A 24,713-nucleotide genomic window follows, 5' to 3' on the forward strand; every position below is an offset into this window, starting at 1 on the left:
AACAATTTAAACAGCAAACCCTGGTAAACACAGCACGTCTGTGGCTACAAGGGGGGAAATCCACGTGGATATTCGGCTAGAGTACATGGTGTTTGGGGGCAGACACTCAACAGGAAGGCTTTCCAGTCGAGCATGAGCACCCATGGCTGGAAGCACACCCAGTACTGACTCCCGTCAGGGCGAGCTGATATCTGAATCTAAGCCAAGCAAATCCAGTCCTGAGGAACCCAAGCATGCCTCAGCAGAATGTGCCAGATGCCCTCTGAAACAGAAAGTGGTCTGCAAGAACTGTGGAAATAAAACACTGTGATACGGTGAAGAGAGAAAAAAAGTAGAACACGGAGGCGCTAGGAATCACTGAAACTCACTTTGCCATGTTAAAGAGAGAAAATAAAAGGAAGGAAGGAAGGAGGAACCAGCATTTGCAAGAAGACAGCTCTGCACACACTGCTGGTTCCCATCAGCAATGTCAACACACCTTAGCAGTCTACGAAAGTGCTGATCCGAGGGCAGGCCCAGGAGATTCAATTATCCTGTATCCAGAGCAGCAATGCTGCAGTGCAAACGCAGGTGCAGCCTGAGCGTTTGGAACCCCCATTCACTAAAGGATGATGTCCCAGAGATGTTGTTGGTCAAATCTTGACTTCAGTACAATTGTTAGTTTATTCTGCCCAACTTTCATGAGGCTGATCTAACTCCCATCTGAGCTTTGGTTTGAGAAATTCATAGGAAATTCAGCTGGGGTAATAACATGCTCATATCAACACTGTAAAACTGTTTATTTGGGGGAAAAAAACAAAATTTCTAGAAGAATAAAGTCACATCAGCACCTACCAGAATAACTCCCGCCCACTTGCTCACAATCCAGAGGATTCCCATTTAGGGCTGTGGCCAAATTTGCAAAAGATGCTAAACACAAATCTAGTTTTTAACAATGCGTTAATCCCAAGAGATCACACTGGGAGGCCACAGCGTTTCCATCACCTAGAAGTTCAGGCTCCCAGACTCTTCCAGATCCTTGAGCTTCAGGAAGAGAAGAGAAGGAGGAAATGCCCACTAGACCCAAGTCTGGGGCAAGGGAATATGCTTTCCTGTTTCTGTTCCCCAGGGACAATCATCTTTGCAAAGGAATAATGTTGCAGCTGGAAGGAAAAAAAAAGGAACAGTGTAAGTTTGGTGGCTCCATTCAGGAAGATCAGAAGTGAGCCGTCCTGAGCTTTTCACCTACATGTTTTCATTCTTTCAAAGCAGATGTCCAGTTAATAAAAGAACCAGGGTGACCAGGGCTCCCTCCACCTCCATACCTGGAATCTCATTCCCGCCACAAGGATTTATCATGAGTTGCTACAGGCAGTCTGGAAATTCCCTTCATTTCCCAACAACCCCACCTCCTGCCCGCAGCTTTGTGTCTAGCAAACTTTCAGTGCACGCTGCAGTGTGAATGAACGGACACGGATACTTTACCCCAGCAGTCCTTTTCCCGCCCAGCGTGTTGGCACGAGTCTAAGCTGGTGTTTCTCCCCTCTGCGGATCACTGTCACATTCAGGGGCTTCTGAAAGGAAAATGAGCTCATTTTATGTTCAACCTCCTTAGTACTCAAAGAGATTCAGGCTAGAATGCTGAGCTACTGTCCTTTTTTTTTTTTTTTTGGCCACGCAGCATGCGGGATCTTAGTTCCCCCACCAGGGATCAAACCCACACCTCCTGCAGTGGAGGCGTGGAGTCTTAACCACTAGACCTCCAGGGAAGTCCCACCCACCAGACTGGTAGTAAGGATGCTTATTTTAGGCATAATTCCTACAACTGGTGAGAATGTGGAGGACGTGGCACTCTGGGGGCAGGCAGTGGGGCTACAGATGTGGTACCATCTTCCTGGAAGAACACAACTGCTCCCAGCAACAACAAAGCATCGTTAAAAGGTGCATATAAGATATATTCTGCAAAAGTACAAGATGATATATGAACAAAGCATTTATCCCAGGACTGTTTATAAATTTCAAAAACTGAAAACACCCAAAATATCCCTCAATAAGGTATTGTTCAAATACAGTATAGTGAATAGCAGTTTGTTTAGTACAAACAAAACAAAACCAGCAAAGTATGAATCCATTTGAATATATGTCCTAAAAGGTCATATGTGTTGTAAATCAAGTATACTTCAATTTAAAAATAATAATAATTTAAAAATAAATAATAAAAAAAAATAATAAAAGCTCTAAAAATTCAATAAATAAATAAATAAATAGACATAGGACTTCCCTGGTGGCACAGTGGTTAAGAATCCTCCTGCCAATGCAGGGGACATGGGTTCGAGCCCTGGTCCGGGAACATCCCACATGCTGTGGAGCTACTGAGCCCGCGTGCTACAACTACAGAAGCCCTCACACCTAGAGCCCACGCTCTGCAACAAGAGAAGCCAACGCAATGAGAAGCCCGTGCACTGCAACAAAGAGTAGCTCCTGTTCGCTGCAACTAGAGGAAGCCGGCGCGAAGCAACAAAGACCCAACGCAGCCAAAAATAATATTAATTAATTAATTAATCTAAATAAATAAATAGACATATGTGTTGCTTGGTGCATACAAAGTTTTCTGGAGGATAAACTGTTAACAGTGGCTACTTCCAGAAAGAAGCACTAGCAGTTTGGAGGAAGAGAAGAAGACATTTACTTTTCTATCTTTCTGTACCATTAGTTCTTCTTTACTATGCGTATGTATTACCTTAACAAAAAAATTAAAGTAGGTACAATATATACCAAAGAAAATTACAAACTAAAACAAGATTCATCAAATTTAAAAACTCTGTACATCAAAGGACACTGTCAACATAGTGAAAAAGCAACCCACAGAATGGGAGAAAATATCTGCAAATCATATATCTGATAAGGGATTAATATCCAGAATATATAAAGAATTCAACAGCAACAACAACCCAATTAAAACATGAGCAAAGAACTTAAACATTTCTCCAAAAAAGATATACAAATGGCCAATAAGCACATGAATAGATGGCCTACATCACTCATCATTAAAGAAATGCAAATTAAAACCACAATGAGAGATCACCTTATACCCATTAGGATGGCTTCCCTGGTGGGGTTTCCCTGGTGGCACAGCGGCTGAGAGTCCGCCTGCCGATGCAGGGGACACGGGTTCATGCCCCGGTCCGGGAAGATCCCACATGCCGCAGAGCGGCTGGGCCCGTGAGCCATGGCCACTGAGCCTGCGCGTCCGGAGCCTGTGCTCCACAACAGGAGAGGCCACAACAGTGAGAGGCCCGCATACCGCAAAAAAAAAAACAAAAACAGAAAATAACAGGAGTTAGTGAGGATGTGGAGAAATCATAACCCTTGTACACTGCTGGTGGGAGTGTAAAATGGTGCAGCCACTATGGAAAACAGCATGACTAATCCTTAAAAAACTGAAAATAGGGCTTCCCTAGTGGCGCAGTGGTTAAGAATCCGCCTGCCAATGCAGGGGACACGGGTTCGAGCCCTGGTCCGGGAAGATCCCACACGCCACAGAGCAACTAAGCCCACGCGCCACAACTACTGAGCCTGCGCTCTAGAGCCCGCGAACCACAACTACTGAAGCCCACGCGCCTAGAGCCCGCGCTCTGCAACAGGAGAAGCCACCGCAATGAGAAGGCCGCACGCTGCAATGAAGAGTAGCCCCCGGGGCCTCCCTGGTGGCGCAGTGGTTGAGAGTCCGCCTGCCGATGCAGGGGATACGGGTTCGTGCCCCGGTCCGGGAGGATCCCATATGCCGCGGAGCGGCTGGGCCCGTGGGCTATGGCCACTGAGCCTGCGCGTCCGGAGCCTGTGCTCCGCAACGGGAGAGGCCACAACAGTGAGAGGCCCGCATACCGAAAAAAAAAAAAAAAAAAAAAAAAAAGAGTAGCCCCCGCTGGCCGCAACTAGAGAAAGCCCGCACACAGCAACAAAGACCCAGCACAGCCAAAATAAATAAATAAATAAATATTTTAAGAAATTGAAACTAGAATAACCATATCAACCTGCAATTAAACATATGGGTATATACCCAAAGAACTGAAAGCAGGGACTCGAACAGATATTTGTATACCCATTTCATAGTAGCATTATTCACCAAAATGGTGAATAGCATTATAGCCAAAAGGTAGAAGCAACCCAGTGGCCATCAATGGATTACAGGATAAACAAAATGTAGTATATACACACAGCAGAATATTATTCAGCCTTTTTTTAAAATATAAATTTATTTATTTTTGGCTGCATTGGGTCTTCGTTGCTGCACGTGGGCTTTCTCCAGTTGCGGTGAGCGGGGGCTACTCCTTGTTGCGGTGCACAGGCTTCTCATTGGGTTGGCTTCTCTTGTTGCAGAGCACGGGCTCTAGGTGTGCGGGCTTCAGCAGTTGTAGCACATGGGCTCAGTAGCTCCGTGGCATGTGGGATCTTCCCGGACCAGGGCTCGAACCCATGTCCCCTGCATTGGCAGGTGGATGCCCAACCACTGTGCCACCAGGGAAGTCCCTATTATTCAGCCTTAAAAAGGAAATTCTGACACATGTAACAACCTGGATGGACCATGAAGACGTTATGCTAAGTGAAACACATGAGTCACAAAAGGACAAATATAGTATGATTCCACTTAGAGGGCTGTATATAGGGCAGTCACATTCATAGAGACAGAAAGTAGATTAGTGGTTGCCAGAACCCTGGGGAGATGGGAATGAGTAGTTAGTGCTTAATGGGTAGAGTTTCAGTTTGGGAAGATGAAAAAGTTCTAGAGACGGTGGTGGAGATGGTTGTCAAACAATGTGAATGTACTTAATGCCACTTAAAAATGGTAAATTCTATGTTATGTATATTTTACCATAATTTTAAAAAATTAAGGCAGATCTATCAATGGGATCTCTGAATCGGAAAAAATAAAGCATGATGAAAAACAAAAAAAGACGCCATTTTTCACCTCGACTGTCACAGAATAAAAGACTGACAATAACACAGTTGGGGAGGGGTCAAGAAATCAGCACTCACACACACTACTGGAGAGAACATGAACTAACGCAAGCTTCTGGGAGGACACCTTGCTGACACCTGTCAAATCAGTAAATGTGCATTGCCTTTAACCCGGTAATTCCACTTCTAGAAATCTCTCTGACAGAAACCCTCACACAAGACAAGAATATTCACGACACCACTATTTGTGGTGGCCAAATACTGGCAACGGCTTAAATGTCCAGGTTGGGGGGCTGGTTAAACGAACGATGAGAAACCAAGCCAGGCAAGATGGTACATGTGTACCGATACACGTGTACCAACATGGAAATCCCTTCAAAGGGGGAAACATCCAGAACAGTACCTAGAGCAGGTCTTCTTTGTGACTTCTCTTTCAAAAAGCAATCGCTGTAGACATACACACCCACACCCGGAAAATGTGTGAGAGCTTCACTGATGTGCTTCCAGTTCTGGAAATGATGGCCCTGGGAGAGCTAGAAATCCAGAGGGTTTCTACCTATGGCACATCCTAAATGTCTTTCTGATTTGCCCACTTGCACCTCCAGCCCATTCGTCAAAGACACCATCATCTCTTGACCTGGCTGCTAAAACTCTGTCAGCCCTCCAATCAGCTCTCTACCTGGCCTCTGGAGGAATCTTTTCAAGGCACGAAGCTGCTTACAGCTGTTATTCTCCAGCTTGGAAGAGTGCACAGCTCCCTACTCCTGCTCGCGAACAATGAAGAAGGGCCCAGCCTCCTCCCCTCCCCCTCGTCCTTGCTCTGGGTTCCAATCAGCCTTTTCTGATCCTCTCACCTCAGGGCCCTGACCCTGCTGCTGGGCTCCTCTCCCTGCCGGGCTTGATAAACTTCAATGCACTTAGAGGCCACGTCCTCAGGAACACTCTCCTTCAACCTCAAACTACATCAGAACCCCACTATTGGCTCTCCTAGCCCCCTTGAACTGTCCCTTCATAGCACTCATTGGAGTGTACAATTACAAATCTGTGATTATGTGATTAATGCTCATCTCCCCCAACAAAATGTTCCCGCGGACCCTTGGTTGACCTGTTTTGTTCCTGTTGTAGCGCCTGCACCTTGCCCAGGACTCAGAGCAGGGAAGGTACTACAAGGGAGGGGGAAATCCAGGACTTTTATTCTTACTTGAAATACGTTCGCATTGTGTGATTTCTTTTTCACAATAAAAACACATTGTTTTTATTATTGAAATATAATTCATATACAATAAATTCACCATTTTAAAGTATATAATTCAGAGACTTGTCCAACCATCACCACTAACTAATTTCAGAGCATTTCCATCACCCAAAAAGAAACCCCATACCCATTAGCAATCACTCCCCATTCCCTCCTCCCCCCAGCCCCTGGCAACCACCAATCTGCTTTCTGTCTCTGTTTTCTGTGTATTTGCCTATTCTGGACATTTCGGAATTCTAAAATAAGTGGCCCTTTCTGGGACTTCCCTGGTGGCACAGTGGTTAAGAATCCGCCTGCCAATGCAGGGGACACGGGTTCAATCCCTGGTCAGTGAAGATCCCACATGCTGTGGAGCAACTAAGCCCCTGTGCCACAACTACTGAGCCCGCATGCCACACTACTGAAGCCCACATGTGCTCTGCAACAAGAGAAGCCACCGCAATGAGAAGCCCATGCACCGCAGCGAAGAGTAGCCCCTGCTCGCCACAACTAGAGAAAGCCCACATGTAGCAATGAAGACCCAACGCAGCCAAAAATAAATAAAATAAATAAATTTAAATAAATAAATAAATAAAATGTGTGGCCCTTTCTGTTTGGCTCCTTTCACTTACCAGAAATCCTTTGAAGGTTCGTTAATGTTATAGCATATCGGTACACCAATCCTTTTTATGGCTGAATAAAATACACATTATTTTTACAATAAAGAAAAATTATTTTAATTTAAGGTTTTTTTCCTTGGAAAATATGCATTCCAGAAACTCACCTTTAGAAAATTATCTAAGGAAACAGAGCTTTGTCTACAAGAGTGTTAATTTTCAGGTTCCCATAAAATTGGAAAGTACCTAAAAGTCTAACAATAGAATCCTGTGGGGTTTTAAAAAACTTTTAATTCACAGAGCAGAGACCATGGAAACCCAGACCCCTGATTCTCAAGCTGGGCTCTGGTTCCAGGAGCACCCCGGGCCCTGAGGGTGTGAGGTCCCCCCACCCCCTCTAGCTTATCCCAGCAGCTCAGCTTTTATCTGTTTGATATATTGGAATTCCCCAGGAAATTTCACTTGAAGAAAAGGTTCTGTTGTTAGAAAACATTCAATGACTACTTTTGTAAAGAAGGCCTTATACAGTATTATTAACTACGGTCACCACGCTGTGCATTCTGGTATACGGTAATACTCTATGCATATCTGACAGTGGCTAGAGAGTAAATCTTCACAGTCTTCATCACAAGAAAAAAATGTGTAACTATGTATGGTGACAGATGTTAATTAGCCTTACTATGGCAATCGTTTCCCAATATATGCAAATATTGAATTACTTTGTTGTACACCTGAAACTAATATCGTGTTATTTGTCAGTTATACCTCAGTTTTTTTAAAAAAAAGTATTTATAGGCCTACAAAGAGCCTAAGAATATATTTAACTGGAAAAGACAAATTAAAAACCAGTAGCTATTATGAGTAATCACCAAAAACTGGAAAACAACCTAAATGCCCCACACTGGGAAATGGATGAAGAGTCTGGGGCTCATTACACAGTGGAGCACTACTCAGCAGTGAAAAGGGATGAACTACAGATGCACGTGACAACGTGGAAGAATGGCAGATTCATGACACTGGGTGAAAGTAGCCAGACTTAAAGGGCTTTATACTCTGCAGTTGCACTTATATGACATTCTGGAAAAGGTAAAGCTACAGGGATGGAGCACAGATCAGTGATTTACGGGGGATGGGGGTGCAGGGAGGGTTTAACTACAAAAGCATGAGGTCATTTCAGGCCGTAGAACGGCTCTGTATCTTCATGTGGTGACATTTACATAACTACATACAGTTGAAAAATTCACAGTACTGGACACTGAAAAGGGGGAATGTTGCTATGGGTCAATTAGACCTTAATGAAAGCAACCAGTAGCTCTGTGTGCTGATGTATGAAGGACACACAGTTGGAAAGTGGCTGCCTTTGGAGGACAGGAAATGCACCTGGAGGAGAGGGAGGTTTTTCATTCCATGTTCTTTGGTTCTGTTTTTACCATGTGTATGTATTACCTCTACCAGGAAAAAAAAAAAGACGTATTTACAAAGCAAACCACTAACAATGAGCCCAGACAACTACAAAGTTTAAAAGTGTGTGCAGGGGGCTTCCCTGGTGGTGCAGTGGTTGAGAGTCCGCCTGCCGATGCAGGGGACATGGGTTCGTGCCCCGGTCCAGGAGGATCCCACATGCCGCGGAGCGGCTGGGCCCGTAATCCATGGCCGCTGAGCCTGCGCGTCCGGAGCCTGTGCTCCGCAACGGGAAAGGCCACAACAGTGAGAGGCCCGTGTACCGCAAAAAAAAAAAAAAAAAAGTGTGTGCAGCAAGGTACCCAAGAGATGTGAGTAAACTATGACACACTAGCAAGCTGGGGGTGGGGTGGGGAGGAAGGAGTGAAAAACAGAGACTTTGGGTAAACATGACAGAATGAACCTACATCTGCATCATCTCTAGAAATCTCACTAAAATGACGATGGGACAGTAAAGAGGTAACAAAGGAACCATGCCACAAGGAGAAATTCTTTGAAATTCCTTCCTTCTAGAGCTAAAGCCTAAGTCCCCTCCCTCTGAGTGTAGGCTGGACTTCGTCGCTTCTAACGAATAAAGTGGAAGTGAGAGTGTGAGTCTTCAGAGACTGAGTCAGAGCAGGCGCTGCTGACTCCTCTCTGCTCTCACTTGGACCACCCATTCTTGGGGAGGTCAGCCACCACGCTGCGGGGCACTCAAGCAGCACTGTGGAGAGGCCCTTGTGATGAGGAACTGAAGCCTCCTGCCAACAGCCATGTGAGTGAGGGATCTTGGAAACAGATTCTCTAACCTCAGTCAAGCCCTCAGATGCCTACGGCCTCCACTTATATCTTGACCACACCCTCATGAGAGACCCTGAGCCCAAACCACCTAGCTACACGGCTCCTGGACACTGCCTGACCGCCCAAACTGTAAGAGACAATAAATGCTTGATGCTTCAAGCTGTTAAAGCTCTGGGGTGATTTCTCACTCACCAATAGACAAACAATACACCCTTTATGGCCAGGGGTTTACTGGAAGCAGAGCAGGAACAAATGGATTTGTTCCGGGGAACCCAGAAAGGCTCCAAACAAACAGATCAAAGAAACAGAATAAAGAATCGCACACATAAGAATTACATAACAGAGGTGGCAATATAAATGAGTGGGTACAGTACTAACTTTTCAGTAAATGGTGTTGGGGCAACTACTGTCCATTTGGGGAAAAAAATTAAGTGTGGTGCCCTGCCTCACACCATTCAGAAGAACCAATTTCAGATGAGCTATAAACCCAAGAGAAATGAAAACATATGACCACACACACACTTACACAGAATGTTCACAGAAGCATTACTCTATAATAATAGCGAAAAAGTGGAAACAACCTAAATATTCATCAACTGATGAATGGATACATAAAATATGGTCTATCCATACAACGGGATATTATTCGGTCATAAAAAAGAATGAAGTCCTGGGATTCCCTGGTGGCGCGGTGATTAAGAATCCGCCTGCCCTTTTTTCCCATCTTGCAAGATGGCGGGTGAAAAGGCTGAGAAGCCAGATACTACGGAGAAAAAACCTGAAGCCAAGAAGGCTGATGCTGGTGGCAAGGTTAAAAAGGTGAAGCAGGTTAAGAAGGGGAAGCCCCACTGCAGCCGAAACCCTGTCCTGGTCAGAGGCATTGGCAGATATTCCCGATCGGCTATGCATTCCAGAAAGGCCTTGTACAAGAGGAAGTATTCGGCAGCTAAAGCCAAGGTTGAAAAGAAAAAGAAGGAGAAGGTTCTTGCTACTGTCACAAAACCAGCTGGTGGTGACAAGAATGGTGGTACCCGGGTGGTTAAACTTCGCAAAATGCCTAGGTACCATCCTACTGAAGACGTGCCTCGAAAGCTGTTGAGTCACGGCAAAAAACCCTTCAGTAAGCCTGTGAGAAAACTGCGCGCCAGCATCCCTCCTGGGACCATTCTGATTATCCTCACTGGGCGCCACAGAGGCAAGAGGGTCATTTTCCTGAAGCAGCTGAGCAGTGGCTTTGCTACTTGTGACTGGGCCTCTGTCCCTCAATCGAGTTCCTCTGCGGAGAACACACCCGAAATTTGTCATTGCCACTTCCACCAAAATTGGTATCAGTGGTGTGAAAATCCCAGAACATCTCACTGATGCTTACTTCAAGAAGAAGAAACTGCATAAGCCCAGGTACCAGGAAGGTGAGATCTTCAACAGAGAGAGAGAGAGAAATACGAGATTACAGAGCAGCGGAAGGTTGATCAGAAAGCTGTGGACTCACAAATTCTGCGAAGAATCAAAGCTGTTCCTCAACTCCAGGGCTACCTCCGCTCTGTGTTCGCTCTTACAAATGGAATTTAACCTCACAAAGTAGTGTTCTAAACTACTTACAAAGAACCTAATTAAATAATTCGGTCCATTAAAAAAAAAAAAAAAAGAATCCGCCTGCCAATGCAGGGGACACGGGATGGAGCCCTGGTCCAGGAAGATCGCACATGCCGCGGAGCAACTAAGCCTGTGTGCCCCAACTACTGAGCCTGCGTCCTAGAGCCCGCATGCCACAACTACTTTAGCCTTCACCCCTAGAGCCCATGGTCTGCAACAAGAGAAGCCACCGCAATAAGAAGCCCGCACACCGCAACGAAGAGTAGCCCTCGCTCGCCGCAACTAGAGAAAGCCTGCGCGCAGCAAGGAAGACACAACGCAGCCAAAAATAAATACATAAGTAAATAAATTTATTTTTAAAAAAAGGAATGAGTTCCTGACACATGCTACAACATGGATGAACCCTGAAAACACTATGCTAAGTGAAAGTAGTCATAAAATATCACGTATTGTATGATCCCATTTATATGAAATGTCCAGAATAAGCAAGTCCATAGAGGCAGAAAGTAGTTTAGTGGTTGCCAGGGGCTGGTATATATGGGGGGAATAGGGAGTGACTGCTAATAGGCACAAGGCTTTTTGAGGTGATGAAAATGTTCTAAAATTGATTGTGGTGATGGTTGCACAACTCTATGAATAGACTAAAAACGACTGGATTATGCACTTTAAATGGATGACCTATAAGGTATGTGAATTGTACGTCAATTAAACTGTTATAAAAAACAATAATAGGGAATTCCCTGGCAGTCCAGTTGTTAGGACTCCGAGCTTCCACTGTAGGGGGCCCAGGTTTGATCCCTGGTCAGGGAACTAAGATCCTGCAAGCTGCACAGTGTGGCCAAAAAAATAATAATAAATAAATAATAATAATAATAAAACATACATTCCAGATGGATTAAAGAAAAGCCAAAGACAAAAGTACTAGAAGAATTTCTTTAAGAAGACACAAAATGCCAAAGCCATAAAGCAAAAAACTGATGAATTTGACAAAATCAAAATTCTAAACTTCCGCATAAGTACAGATTTGATGAAGGTGTCAGTCAGTGCAGAAATGAGGGCCTGACCTCTAGCAGGGCGCCAACACTGGCCAACTGTTTCTTGGCCTGATGCCTGCCTTCTGATGAGTTACACATGGATGAGCAGTGTGGCCAAGTGGGGGCTGAGTGGGTACAAGACAAACCAAGAATTGTCAGTTGAACTGAAGATTTCATTTGGGAACCAAAAACTTTAGTAATTTCTCTGGACTTTGAGCCCCATATTTCTCCTGCAAAGTATGGATCTTTGCCAAAAAAATTTTGTTGGGGTTATGTTACTGAGAAACAAGATGAGATGGTTACGTGGAAGTGTTTTTTAATGGCATATTCTGCCACAAACTAGAAGGCTGCAGCCCATTTTGAATTTCAACTTTTATTATATCTTTAAGGAATGAAATTATCAAAAGGCACACAAATCAAGTTCTAAAATACTACTGTTTGAACAGTACTACACTGTTATGCACTGTACTGTATTTCTTTATTTTAATTCTCAGGTATGGTTTTGGCAGCAAAGAGCCCTATAATATTAATAAATTTAACAAAATGGATATCTAAGTGAATTAAAAAAAAAACTTTCAAGTAATCAGTTACCATAAAGAAAGTTAAAAGAAAAGGAGCTAATCAGGAGAGACATATGCAATGTGTAAACAGGCAAAGATTTAATATAGAGAATATAGAAAGAGTTCCTACAAATCAATTTTTTTTTTTTTTTTTTCGGTATGCGGGCCTCTCACTGCTGTGGCCTCTCCCGTTGCGGAGCACAGGCTCCGGACGCGCAGGCTCCGGACGCGCAGGCCCAGCGGCCATGGCTCACGGGCCCAGCCGCTCCGCGGCATATGGGATCCTCCCAGACCGGGGCACGAACCCGTATCCCCTGCATCGGCAGGCAGACTCCCAACCACTGCGCCACCAGGGAGGCCCCAAATCAATTTTTAAAAAGGACAAATAACCCAACGGAAAATAAGTGGGAAAAAAGACTAACAGACAATTCATAGAAATGGTACTTAATCTCACTGGTCATCAGGAAAATACAAATTAAAACAAGACGGCATTTTAGCAAAGTTATTAAAAGATCAATAATAGAGTACTGCTGATGATATGATACACAGTTGACCCTTGAACAACATGGGTTTCAACTGCTTAGGTTCGCTTACATGTGAATTTTTTTCAATAAATACAATACTGCACAATCCGTGGATACGGAGGGCCAACCATGGGACTTGAGCATCTACAGACTCTGGTATCTGCACTGGTCCTGAAACCAATCCCCTGTGGATACTGAGGGACGACTGGACTCACATACTGTTGACCAGGTTACAAATGCGTAAAACTTTTTCAAATTACCTATTAAAATCTTAAGTGTGCATCTGCTGAGAGCTTATAATTCTACTTCCAGGTGTGCACAGTTGTGAACAAGTATGCACGACTATTCACACTGGCATAAAACTGGAAATGAACAAGACGTCCACTGATAAGGCAGCGGGTGGACAAACTTCTATCCTTTCATACCATGGAGTACTATGCAGCAGTGAAAAAGAGCGAGGTGTGTGCCCAGATGAAGAGATCTCTAAGAAACCGAAAACGGGGGTAGGAAGCAGGAGAGGGGTATTTTAGACAGGGTGGCTGGAAAGGCCTCACTGAGAAGGTGGCATTTGTACAAGAGGAGGGAGGGAAGGAAGGAAGGTGAGGGGGTAAGGGAAGAAGATCAGCATTCTAGGCAGAGGGAACAGCAAATGCGAAGGCCCTGAGCGGGGACTGTGCCTGAGAAACAGCACTCTGAGGGCAGCTGTCAAAGGCCCCGGCCACGTTTCCTGGCCCCGGCAATTCCAGGGTTATTGGTCAGATGCCACGTAATACCTCCAACTCACCCCCTCACTGTGCTGGACCACACTGCCAATGTTCTGCAGCGACTGGAAGTTTTGGGTGTTCACAGAGCCAAACTCCACTATCTCGTCATCCACTTGCAGACCCTAAGGAGAGAAGGGAAAGCAGAAAATCAGGCTAGAGGTTCAATGTTCTTCTGGTGTTCTTTACCCTCCCATACGTTCCCAATTTAATAAGCGTGTTTCCTACAGGGGAGAACAGCAGGTGCGATGCAAAGAGGCTGGGATTTAGATACCTCAGGCAGGGAGGGGCGGTGGATAACTGGGCCACCTCCTCCGGGGGTTCCTCCAGGGGCAGATCTAATAAAAGGTAGCCAGGTCTGCCCAGTGTCTGAGAAAAGCTGGCAGTTGTATAGGCCTGGAGGAAAATGGGGAAAAGCTCTCTGGGGTTCTGACCCAGGTTTGGGGGCAAGTAGAGGCAGGCCCATCTGGCCTATTTTGTTCAGGGGTCAGAATTTAGACGCATTGGCCCTAAAAGCCCCCAGGCAAGCAGCCACGGGCACAACACTGACCCAGGACTAGAGTGATCCTGTCACTCTAAGAGCACAGATCACAATTCACCCATCCCTTCAACAAATACTCGTCGCAGGCGGACGACAGCTCTGTGCCAGATGCTGTGCACACAGTGGTGAATAAAACAGAGCTTGTGTGTAACCTGCAGTTTTGTGATCACTAAAGACGACTGGCAGGACCCAGGTCCACCTTCTAGAAGCTGTGCGTCCTGGCACGAGGTATTTCAGGTCTTTGAGGCTTTTCCTCACGGGTGAAATGGGGTAGATTAGTACCTACCCCAGAGAACGGCTGTGGGATTAAATATTACATGCAGGTCCACATACACCAAGGGGGGAAAGTGGTGGAGGATGGTGCGTTGAATTGGGAGATTGGGATTGACATGTATCCACTAATAAGTATAAAATGGATAACTAAGAAGAACCTGCTGTATAAATAATAAATAAACAAAATAAAATTCAGAAAAAGACTAGACTAAGGCTGAACAACAACAACAACAAAAAATGCAGGTACACATAAAAATTTGTGCATCATGTTCACGGTAGCATTATTCATAATGGCCAAAAAATGGAAACTGAGGAATGGATAAACGAAGTGTGGTCTATCCAGACAGCACATTAAACTCAGCAGTAAAAAGGAATGAACATGAGGGAGGGATAAATTGGGACATTGGGGCTGACATACACACAACTACATATAAAACAGATAACTAATAAGAACCTTCTATACAGCACAGGGAACTCTACTCAATACTCTGTAATGGCCTACATGGGAAAAGAATCTGAAAAAAAAGGAAAAAATAGTGGATATATGTACATGTGTATATGTATAATTGATTCACTTTGCTGTACACCTGAAACTAACACAACATTGTAAATCAACTATACTCCAATAAAAAAAAAATTTTAAATAAAAAATAAAATTTAAAAAAAAATTTTAAAAGGAATGAAGTTGAGATATGTGCTCCGACATGGCTGGACCTTGAGAACATGATACTAAGAGGAAGAAGCCAGTCACAGAGGACCACATATTATATGATTCCATTTACATATATATGACATGTCCAAAATAAGCAAATTCAGAGAGACAGAAAGCAGACCGGTGGTTGCCAGGGGCTGGGGGTCTGGGGGGGGCTGAGGCGTAATGGCGAATTGACACTGGGTTTTCTTTTTGGGATAATGAAAATATTCTAAAATTGATTGTTAATACACTAAAAGCTACTGAATCATATATGTACCTTAAAAGGGTTAAAGTTATGGTACGTGAATTATATCCCAATAAAGCTGTTAAGACTTTTCTAAAGACACCAGGTAAGCTATAACTCACTTGGCAGGACACGTGGTGCAAAGCGAGGGCTCAGCAAGTGGCAGCTATTGTTGCCATTCTCGTGTCCATTACTCAACGCCCAGCTAAAATCGGCCCTGAGAAGAGAGCCTCTTTCCCTCTCTGGGGACACCTATCACCTTCACCCTGTGTCCCAGGGTCTCCCTGCGGCTAGTTGAGTGGGCAGCAGGGGCTGACTCCTGCTGGGCTGCAGCGGGCCTTCATCGGCGTCTGCTGCACTGGCGAGAGCGTGGCTCTGTCTGTCCACAGCCTCCCACCCCCAACCCTGCCCCAAGGCACCCTCGGGGTGTGGATTTAGGGGGCCAGGCCCTGGCTTACTGCGATGCTGGCAGGGGAGCCGGGGCTGATGCTGTTCACTATGGCGAAGGCCTGAGCAGGGCTGAGGTCCTGGCTCTGGCCCAGGCCATGGCTCATGGCCTCCCTGCGGGCCTCGGCCAGGTCCCGGGCCTGCTTCTCCTTGTCGCGAGCATGCAGCTGGTGCAGGGCCTCCTCCACCTGCTTCATCACCGCCTTGTGATCGTTCTGCAAGCCTGGAGGAGAGCACCGTGTCAGGGGCCGAGAAGACAGCTGAGGACACAAGACCCACACGTTCATTCACTGACTATTTAACGAGCACCTATTATATGCCAGACATTGTGCTAGAAGCTGAGGACCTATCTGTGAACACGACAGAAGGGCTGCCCTCATGAAGCTTACAGTCCTGCAAGGAAAGCAGCTGTGGGACAAGTGATTACAATGACACCTGATGACTTCGATGACTAGGAGATCAGGGAAGGCTCCCCAAAGGCAGCACCGTTTCAGCTGAGACCTGAAAGGTGAGCAGAAGGAGGGAACTGACCAGGTGAATCCATGGCCACAAACTCAAACGCTCACAAGGGGCAAACACAAGTAAAGCAGGCTGGGGCTAAGAAGGATTTCGCTTTTCTTGTAATGCCTCTAGAAGAAAAAATGATGCCAAGTCAACCAACACGTGACTGGTGATATTCAGTCTGGGAGAGGCAACAGGGAGAAAAGCTGGAAATTAGAGGAGTTTGGGGATGAAACCTTCAGATTTTTTTTCAGTACTGACGGTTAACTCAGGATGTTGGGAAGGACTGTGTGGGCCAAGCAAGTCACCTCTGCAGGCCGGGCCACCGGAGTGGCTGGGATCTGGGTTAACTTTTCTTTTTTCTTAACCTCAAGACAACTTCCTCGGGCTTCCCTGGTGGCACAGTGGTTAAGAATCTGCCTGCCAATGCAGGGGACATGGGTTCGAGCCCTGGTCCGGGAAGATCCCACATGCTGTGGAGCAACTAAGCCCATGCGCCTGCGCTCTAGAGCCGGCGAGCACATCTACTGAAGCGCGCGTGGACCTCAATGAAGAGTAGCCCCCCGCTCTCTGCGATTAGAGAAAGCCCACCCGCGCAGCAACGAAGACCCAACGCAGCCAAAAATAAATAAATAAAATAAATAAATTTATTAAAAAAAAAAAAGACAACTTCCTCTACGGCTCTGGATTCGGCACCTCATTCAAACCAGTTCCCCAGGACTTCCCTGGTGGTCCAGTGGTTAAGACTTCACCTTCCAACGCAGGGGGTGCAGGTCTGATCCCTGCTCAGGGAGCTAAGATCCCACATGCCTCGTGGCCAAAAAACCGAAACATAAAACAGAAGCAGTATTGTAACAAATTAAATAAAGACTTTTAAAAAATGGTCCACATCGGGCTTCCGTGGTGGCGCAGTGGTTGAGAGTCCGCCTGCCGATGCAGGGGACACGGGTTCGTGCCTGGGTCCGGGAGGATCCCACATGCCACAGAGCGGCTGGGCCCGTGAGCCATGGCCGCTGAGCCTGCGCGTCCGGAGCCTGTGCTCCGCAACGGGAGAGGCCACAACGGTGAGAGGCCCGCGTACCGCAAAAAAAAAAAAAAAAAAAAAGGTCCACATCAAAAAAAAAAAAAAAAAACTTAAAAAAAAAAAAGCCAGTTCCCTGTGAAGAGGTCCAGAGGCCTGAACAAACCAGCGTTGCCTGCCAGTCCACGTCTAGCATCCACAGGCCACAGACTTTCCAGGCACCTTGGGCGGTGGGCGCACGAGGCTGCCTGACCTTCCTCCTCTGCTCCTGGCACTGTGGAGGACGGGCGAGGCCCTCAGGCATGACCAGCCTCCAGCACCCCACCCACGGGTGCAGACACGAGAAGGAGCCCAGACCTGAGTAAATGAAGACATGAACCTGGGCGGGAAGACGTCAGATGGCGTCAGTGTATAATACACGGTCACGCTGACTAGAAAAGGTCCCCCACGTGATAAGCTCCACGAGGACCCCAGAGCCTTCAGAGAGGCCTGGCACACAGGAAGTCTCAAGCGACTGCTGCTGGGTAAAGGAATGAATGACTTCATACACCATATACTGGAATTCTAATCAGAGTTCAAAAAAAATTTTTTCCTTGAACAAAATGTTTCCAAAGTACATTTCAAAAAACACACTTGCAATTACAACAAAGGCAACATATTAAGGGAAGATGTTAGTAATGGGGAAAACTAGGTACAGAGTATACAGGACCTCTCTGTGTTATTTTCCCAATTTTTCTGTAAATCTAAAACTGTTCTAAAAAATAAAGTCTATTTTTTAGGGCTTCCCTGGTGGCGCAGTGTTTAAGAATCTGCCTGCCAATGCAGGGGACAGGGGTTCAAGCCCTGGTCCAGGAAGATCTCACATGCCATGGAGCAACTAAGCTTGTGTGCCACAACTACTGAGCCTGTGCTCTAGAGCCCATGAGCCACAACTACTGAGCCTGCGTTCTGGAGCCCGAGAGCCACAACTACTGAAGCCCGCACGCCTAGAGCCCAGCTCTGCAACAAGAGAAGCCACTGCAATGGGAAGCCCACGCACCACAACGAAGAGTAGGCCCTGCTCACCGCAACTAGAGAAAGCCACATGCAGCAACAAAGACCTAACGCAGCCAAAAATAAATAATAAAAATTTTTTAAAAGTCTATTTTTTAAATAAAATAAACTTGTGAGAATAGTTTTTCAAAAGAAGACCAATAAGGAATCGCTCAAACAGACTCTTACATATATTAAAGTCATTAAGATGGCATGATATTAGCACCCAAAAAGAGAGATCAATGCAACAGAGCAAAAAGCCCAGAAAGAGACATAAGCACATCTAAAGATTTAATATGCAATATTGTTAGTGTTGCAAATTAACGGAGAAAGAACAGACTAAATGGTGTTGTAACATCAGGCCAACCATTTGGAAAAAAATAAGTCAGTGCCCGCCCTCACACTGTGGGCTAGGGCTTCTCAAATTTCTCCCAGAATCCTCCTAACTGGGGAGCAAGTGGACTACTTCCCTGGGGCGTCCAAGGGTTTAGCCAAAAGCCCCAAATTTCCCTCCAGTCTGACTGTCTTAACATGGTTTTTCCCTACTCTGTATCTTCCTATTTGTTTTAATATTAAAATGGCATGCTTCTTTTCCCAACATCTTCAAGGAAAAGTGATGCTCTAAGAAGTCCTATGATCATAGTGTGACTTTGAGGAAACTTTGGCATCTTCAACTGTGTCTCACCCCAGGGCTACCTGTACTCTCACTGAGAAACCTGGCCTTAGACCAAAGCACGCTGTATATAGAGTCAAGATTCACAGGTAAAACAGAAGTCATTAAGGGAGAATGGTGGATGATAAATTCCCTTCTAATATGACTTTGTGGTAGAGACTGCTGGTTGCCTACCTGTGGCAGCGTGAAAAGTGGCCCCAAAGAGGTTCCCATCCAAATCCCCAGAAACTGTGAATTTGCTACTTTACATGGCAAAGGGGGCTTTGCAGGTGTGATTAAGTTAAGGGCCCTGAGATGGGGAGACTGTCCTGGATTATCCAGGTGGTGGGCCCAACGTAATCACAACTGTCTTTATAAGTGAAAGAGGGAGGCAGGAGAGGGAGAGAAAGAGATGTGAGGCCAAACCCAGAAGCTGGAGAGATGTGACTGCTGGCTTTGAAGATGGAAGGGGCTGCAGGTCAAGGAGTGTGGGCAGCTTCTAGAAGCTGGAAAAGACAAGGAAATGGATTCTCCTTAGAGCCTCCAGAAGGAACACAGCCCTGCTGACACCTTGATTTTAGTCCAGTGAGACCCATTTGGATGTCTCATTTCCAGAACTATAATAAATTCGTGACGCTTTAAACCACTCAGTCTGTGATAATTTGTTACAGCAGAAACAGAAGACTAATAAACTACCCAACCTCTACTCTCTCTGTTCCTTGACAATAAATACATACGTGTATACATACATACAATACATATACACACACATAAATAAGAGATTTTATTTAGGATAGCAACATGCCCATTGTGGGGTACATTTCTTGCAGGCAGAGGAGCCTATGAGAGGAAAGCAGAAATTGACTCAGGGGGTGGGAGTGGGACTTGCAGGACAGATCCTCTACAGGAGGGGAGCCAGCTGGCACAGGAGCTTGTGCCCTTCCTACCTTCTTCCTTCCCTTTCTTCCTGCCTGGAACGTGGACATGGTGACCCTGAAGATGGATGAATTTCCTAAGGATGGCAGAGCCTGAGTTTCTGATGACCAGCCCTGCGCTGCCTACCTCCAAATGTCTTTACTGAGGAACTGAGCTCTTTTCTGTTTGAGTGACCATGGTTAGGTCACTATCATTAATAGCTAAACATATTTCCTAAGACTTAATTGATTTGATTGGGATCATAAGCAATATCTCACTTGGGTTTCTGTTGTTATTGCAATCAAAGTTTCCGCAATGAAGCAAAGTTCCTAAAAACAAAATGAAAAATGAAACCATAAAGACAGACCCCTAGAGTCTAACCCATTCCCTTAGTACTCAGTCCCTCGATGGGGACAATGAGATGATCCCATCAAGGCAGGAGCAAAGGAAGCAGATAATATGGAACACTGGTGATTCCTCTGTGTGCCTTAAACATCCCCTGCTACAAGGTGGGGGAACATCCCCAGAGAGGGTCACTCACAGACGATGTTGTGCCTTGCGGTTCGGACTTGGTACAGGTCCACGTCTGCCCGGGGGTAGCCCTCGCAGTCCACCAGAGGCTCATTCATCCCAATGCCTTTTTGCTGGAGGGAAGAAATGAGGTCAAAACGATTTCACAGGTATGAAGTCCTTGGGCCTCTTTCCCCAGACTCTCTTCCTCTGCAGTCACAATACAGGTGACAGTAACGACAGAGGCCATATATTGATCACGTGGCACAGACCAGGTCCTTTCCCACATCCTCTCACGACTGCTCCCTGTGGTGGGCACCATTTTTTAACTGACTTTTAATAACACCAGTAATGCATGAATCCACTCTCCTTTTTTGAAGTTAGAGCAGTGCAGATAAAACTAAAGATTCCTTTGAGCATCGTCCCCAAGGCCAGCCTCTTCCTCCACTCCTCCAAACCCTCCTTCCTGTGGGCAGCTGACACCTGGCTGGTGGCCTTGGAAGCTGGAGGGGAGTAAAAACCTCAAAGAGCACTCAGCTGAGGCAGGACTTTGGTTCTTCTGAAAATAAAAAGAGATGTAAAGGGGCCTTCAAACGGGCTTTTCATCCCTGGAAGGAACACTGAACGGGAACCCCAGCTGCCATCTGGGGAGAGGAACGGGGAGGCTAGGGGACAGCAGAGGGAGAGAGACTTTCTATTATGTATCCTTTTGTAGATTTTGAATCCTGACCACGGCAATGTATTCCCCATGGAAAACAATACATTTGTTTTAATGTTTGTTTGTTTGTTTCTTCGGCTGTGCTGCGCAGCTTGTGGAATCTTAGTTCCCTGATCAGGGATTGAACCTGGGCCCTTGGCAGTGAAAGCGCGGAGTCCTAACCACTGGACCGCCAGGGAATTCCCTTGTTTTAATGTTTTAAAGTCTTTTCCTACATAAGTCAGAGCATGGTGCACAAAAGCAGTGAAATATGTTATATGACATACAGCAGGGTTTTTCAGTCAGACTTTGATTTCAAGCTCAATTCTGCCACATACAATCTGGGTGACCTTGGTTAAGAGGTTCACCTCTCTGGGCCTCAGCTTCTTCAATTATAAAATGGGAATAACGGCACTTACCTCCCTTCCCACCTGTTCTGAGAATTAACGAGCTGACCTAGGTAGGGTGCTTAGCACAGTGCCAGGCACATTCACAGAGTGGTGAACAGTGGCCCCCAAAAGATACGTCCAAGTCCTAAACCCCAGAACCTGTGAATGTGACCTTACTTGGAAAAAGGATCTTTGCAGATATAACTAAGTGAAGGATCAGCAAGAAGAGATCATCCTAGATTTAAGGTGGGCCCTAAATCCAATGATGGGTATCCTGACAAAATAAAGGAGGGGGAGATTTGGGACACAGAGAGAAGGCCATGTGAAGACAGAGGCAGGGACTGGAGTGATGCAGCTACAAGCCAAGGATGGCCAGCAGCCACCGGACTCTAGGAGAGGGGCATGGAACAGATTCTCCCTCAGAGCGCCCAGAAAAAATCAAACCTGCCAACACCTTGATGTCACACTTCTGGACTCCACAACTGTGAGAGAATAAATTTCTGTTGTTTTAAGCCACCAAGCTGCGGTAATTCGTTATGATGGCCCTAGGAAATTAATATACATAGAAAGTAATAAGTGATGGCTGTAATTATCAGCACGGAGACCAGCTGCCTAGTGTACACACGTGCTAGTGGAAGGGATTCCATTCGTGTCTGTCCTTTTCTCTCTGAAAGCCTCTGGGTTACACCTACTGTTTCCTGTTCGCGGGGAAGGGTGTCTCGTATACTCTCTTAGCGCAGGACTCTCTATAGATACAGTATAAATGTGCCAGGGGCTAAATATCTGTATCTGCCTCATGCCTGCCCACGATGACTAAGAGCTGACTGGCCTCTCCAAGTCAATACCACATCAGACACTGCTTTCCAAAGTTGGGACCCACACCACTGGCAACTCACACACAGGGCATTAAATAACCCATTCCCTTTCTAATTATTTTCAAGCCTTCAATAATCAGGGAGAAAGTCTCCATTTGGTGCTGGTCTTTATATCACCTCCAGATCACTTGTTATCTCTGGGCCTCTCCATTTTGTTTTTAACAGCTTTATCAAGATACAATCCACACACCATACAATCCACTCATTTAAAGTGTACAATTCAATGGTTTTTAGAATATTCAGAGTTATAAAACCATCACCACAATCAATTTTAGAACATTTCCGTCACCCTCCAAAAAGAAACCCAAGACCCACTAGCAGTCACTCCCATTCCCACCTCCCCTCAGCCCCTGGCAACTACTAATCTACCTTCTGTCTATGGATTTACCTATTCTGGATATTTTATATAAACTGAATTATAAAATGTGTGGTTTTTTGTGATGCACTTCTTTCACTTAGCATAATGTTTTCAAGAGTCATGCACTTTTGTAGCCATGTGCCAGCACTTCATTCCTTTTTATTGGCTAATATCCCGTTGTATGGATAGACCACATTTCAGTTATCCATTTATCAGGTGACAGAGAGTTGGATGGATCACCTTGATATACACTTTTATCTTATATTTAAGGAAAGAGAGTCTCATTTTTTCATATGCTGTGAAGTTATAAGATTTCCTTTAAAAATAAAACTATCGGGCTTCCCTGGTGGCGCAGTGGTTGAGAGTCCGCCTGCCGATGCGGGGGAGGCGGGTTCGTGCCCCGGTCCGGGAGGATCCCACATGCCGCGAAGCGGCTGGGCCCGTGAGCCATGGCCGCTGGGCCTGCGCGTCCGGAGCCTGTGCTCCGTAACGGGAGAGGCCACAGCGGTGAGAGGCCCGCGTACCGAAAAAAATAATAAAATAAAATAAATAAATAAATAAATAAAACTATCTAAGTAAAAAAGTGAGGCAACTTGAAAAATATCAAGGGAGTACCAGTACAGGAGGTATACAGATAGAGCATATCCTGCCTGCAGTAGCAAAGTAACTAAGGTGTGAGAAATTGCTGGCACAACACTTGAAAGCACAGATTCTGGGTTCAACAGGCATAAGATCTGAATCCCACTTTGTGACTCTGAACAAGTGACTTCCCCTTTCTGAACCTCAGGGTAACAAACCAACTTCAGAGAGTACTTGAGAGGATTCCACGATATAACACATACATAAACCGGCCCCCTTCAGGCACATAGTCAGCACCCAGTAAAATGGTACTCTGACCTCCATATGATACTTCATCTTACTCCCATCACCTAAAATGCATTCCATCCGCCCTACATAGAATGTAATTCATTTACTCTTCCCCTGCAAATTGATTTGTGGTTTTACACTAGGTGGCTTAAGAAAAACTGTATCCGTTTTGGAGCCAGAGAGACCTAAGAACTAGTCCCACCACTGCCACTTCCAACCTACCTGACCCTAGGCAAGGATTTGACCCACTCTGGGCCTCAGTTTCCTCCTTATACAATAAGGATAACGAGCCTTTCCTGTCACTCAAAGCTGGGTTCTTAGACCAGTGCCATTAGCATCGCTGGGAATTTGCTAGAAATGCAGTAGCTGCTCCCACACACCTGTCCGCCAACAGAATCTGAATTTTAACAAGCTCTCCAGGTGATTCGCATACACACTAAAGCTTAAGAAGCTCTGAGGTAAAGTGGTTAGTAAAGCACAGGACATCTGGTAACCGTTCAACAAGGACTGATGATAGAGGTGATTATCACCTGCCTCTGAAAACTTACTGGCCCTCTGACTTGAGGCAGGTTTAAGTAATGCCTCTGTTGCCCCATCCCTAAAATGGGGGAAATGACAGAACTCACCTCAAAGTGTTGTTGGGAGGATTAAACGAGTTAACCAATGTCAAGCGCTTAACAACTGCGCCCAGCACCCAACAAGAATTCCACAAATACCTGCTAGAACATCAATTCTAACTGTTCTTAGTTATTCACGTTATTTGCCTCACTGCCTGCTGCCCACAGAGGCCGCAATTGCGGCGCCTTGGGCCTCCCAGGAAGGGAGAGAGCCACAGCTGAGAGCTCAAGCGGAGGCCGCCCCGGTCTCTCAGTTCCCGCCCCGGGTCTGGGGGCCGGGTCGGGAAGGCCTCCGGGCGCCTCCCACGCCCGCCCGGGAGCCCCGTGCCCACACTCACGCTCTCCAGCAAGTCATAATTGGCTTTGATTTGAGCCTCGATCTCCTCCTTGCGCCGTATTAGTTCCTGTATGTCGCTGACAGTCACCCCGCTGGCCTCCGGGGAGCCTCCGCTCTGCCTCGTTTCCTTCTCCGACATCGTGAACCTCTGCCCGGGAGCCCGGACGGCCGGCTTCCCGACCGCGGACGCCCGAGGAGACTGCACCTACGGCTCCGCCCGCGGGCCAAAACACCGGGGCCT

At 46.0% G+C, this 24,713-nt stretch overlaps 1 protein-coding gene and 1 pseudogene across 2 annotated transcripts; one reads left to right on the forward strand and one right to left on the reverse strand.

Moving 5' to 3' along the window:
* Positions 1-762: 762 nt before the first annotated feature.
* Positions 763-24,713, reverse strand: PSMD9 (proteasome 26S subunit, non-ATPase 9). 2 transcript variants are annotated; one of them, XM_060119000.1, is made up of 6 exons: positions 24,474-24,713; positions 20,364-20,466; positions 15,713-15,924; positions 13,526-13,627; positions 1,465-1,550; positions 763-1,142 (listed from the first exon to the last, which is right to left on the reverse strand). In XM_060119000.1, the coding sequence occupies exons 1-6, from the start codon at positions 24,609-24,611 to the stop codon at positions 1,115-1,117; spliced, it is 669 nt and encodes a 222-aa protein (XP_059974983.1). In that variant the 5' UTR covers positions 24,612-24,713; the 3' UTR covers positions 763-1,114. The 2 variants fall into 2 exon arrangements, with proteins under 2 accessions (XP_059974983.1, XP_059974982.1); XM_060118999.1 differs by having other exon boundaries at positions 1,465-1,553.
* LOC132502786 (large ribosomal subunit protein eL6-like) lies at positions 9,750-10,620 on the forward strand (annotated as a pseudogene).

Source organism: Mesoplodon densirostris, chromosome 15, assembly GCF_025265405.1.
Source record: "Mesoplodon densirostris isolate mMesDen1 chromosome 15, mMesDen1 primary haplotype, whole genome shotgun sequence".
In the NCBI taxonomy this organism is placed as follows: Eukaryota; Metazoa; Chordata; class Mammalia; order Artiodactyla; family Ziphiidae; genus Mesoplodon; species Mesoplodon densirostris.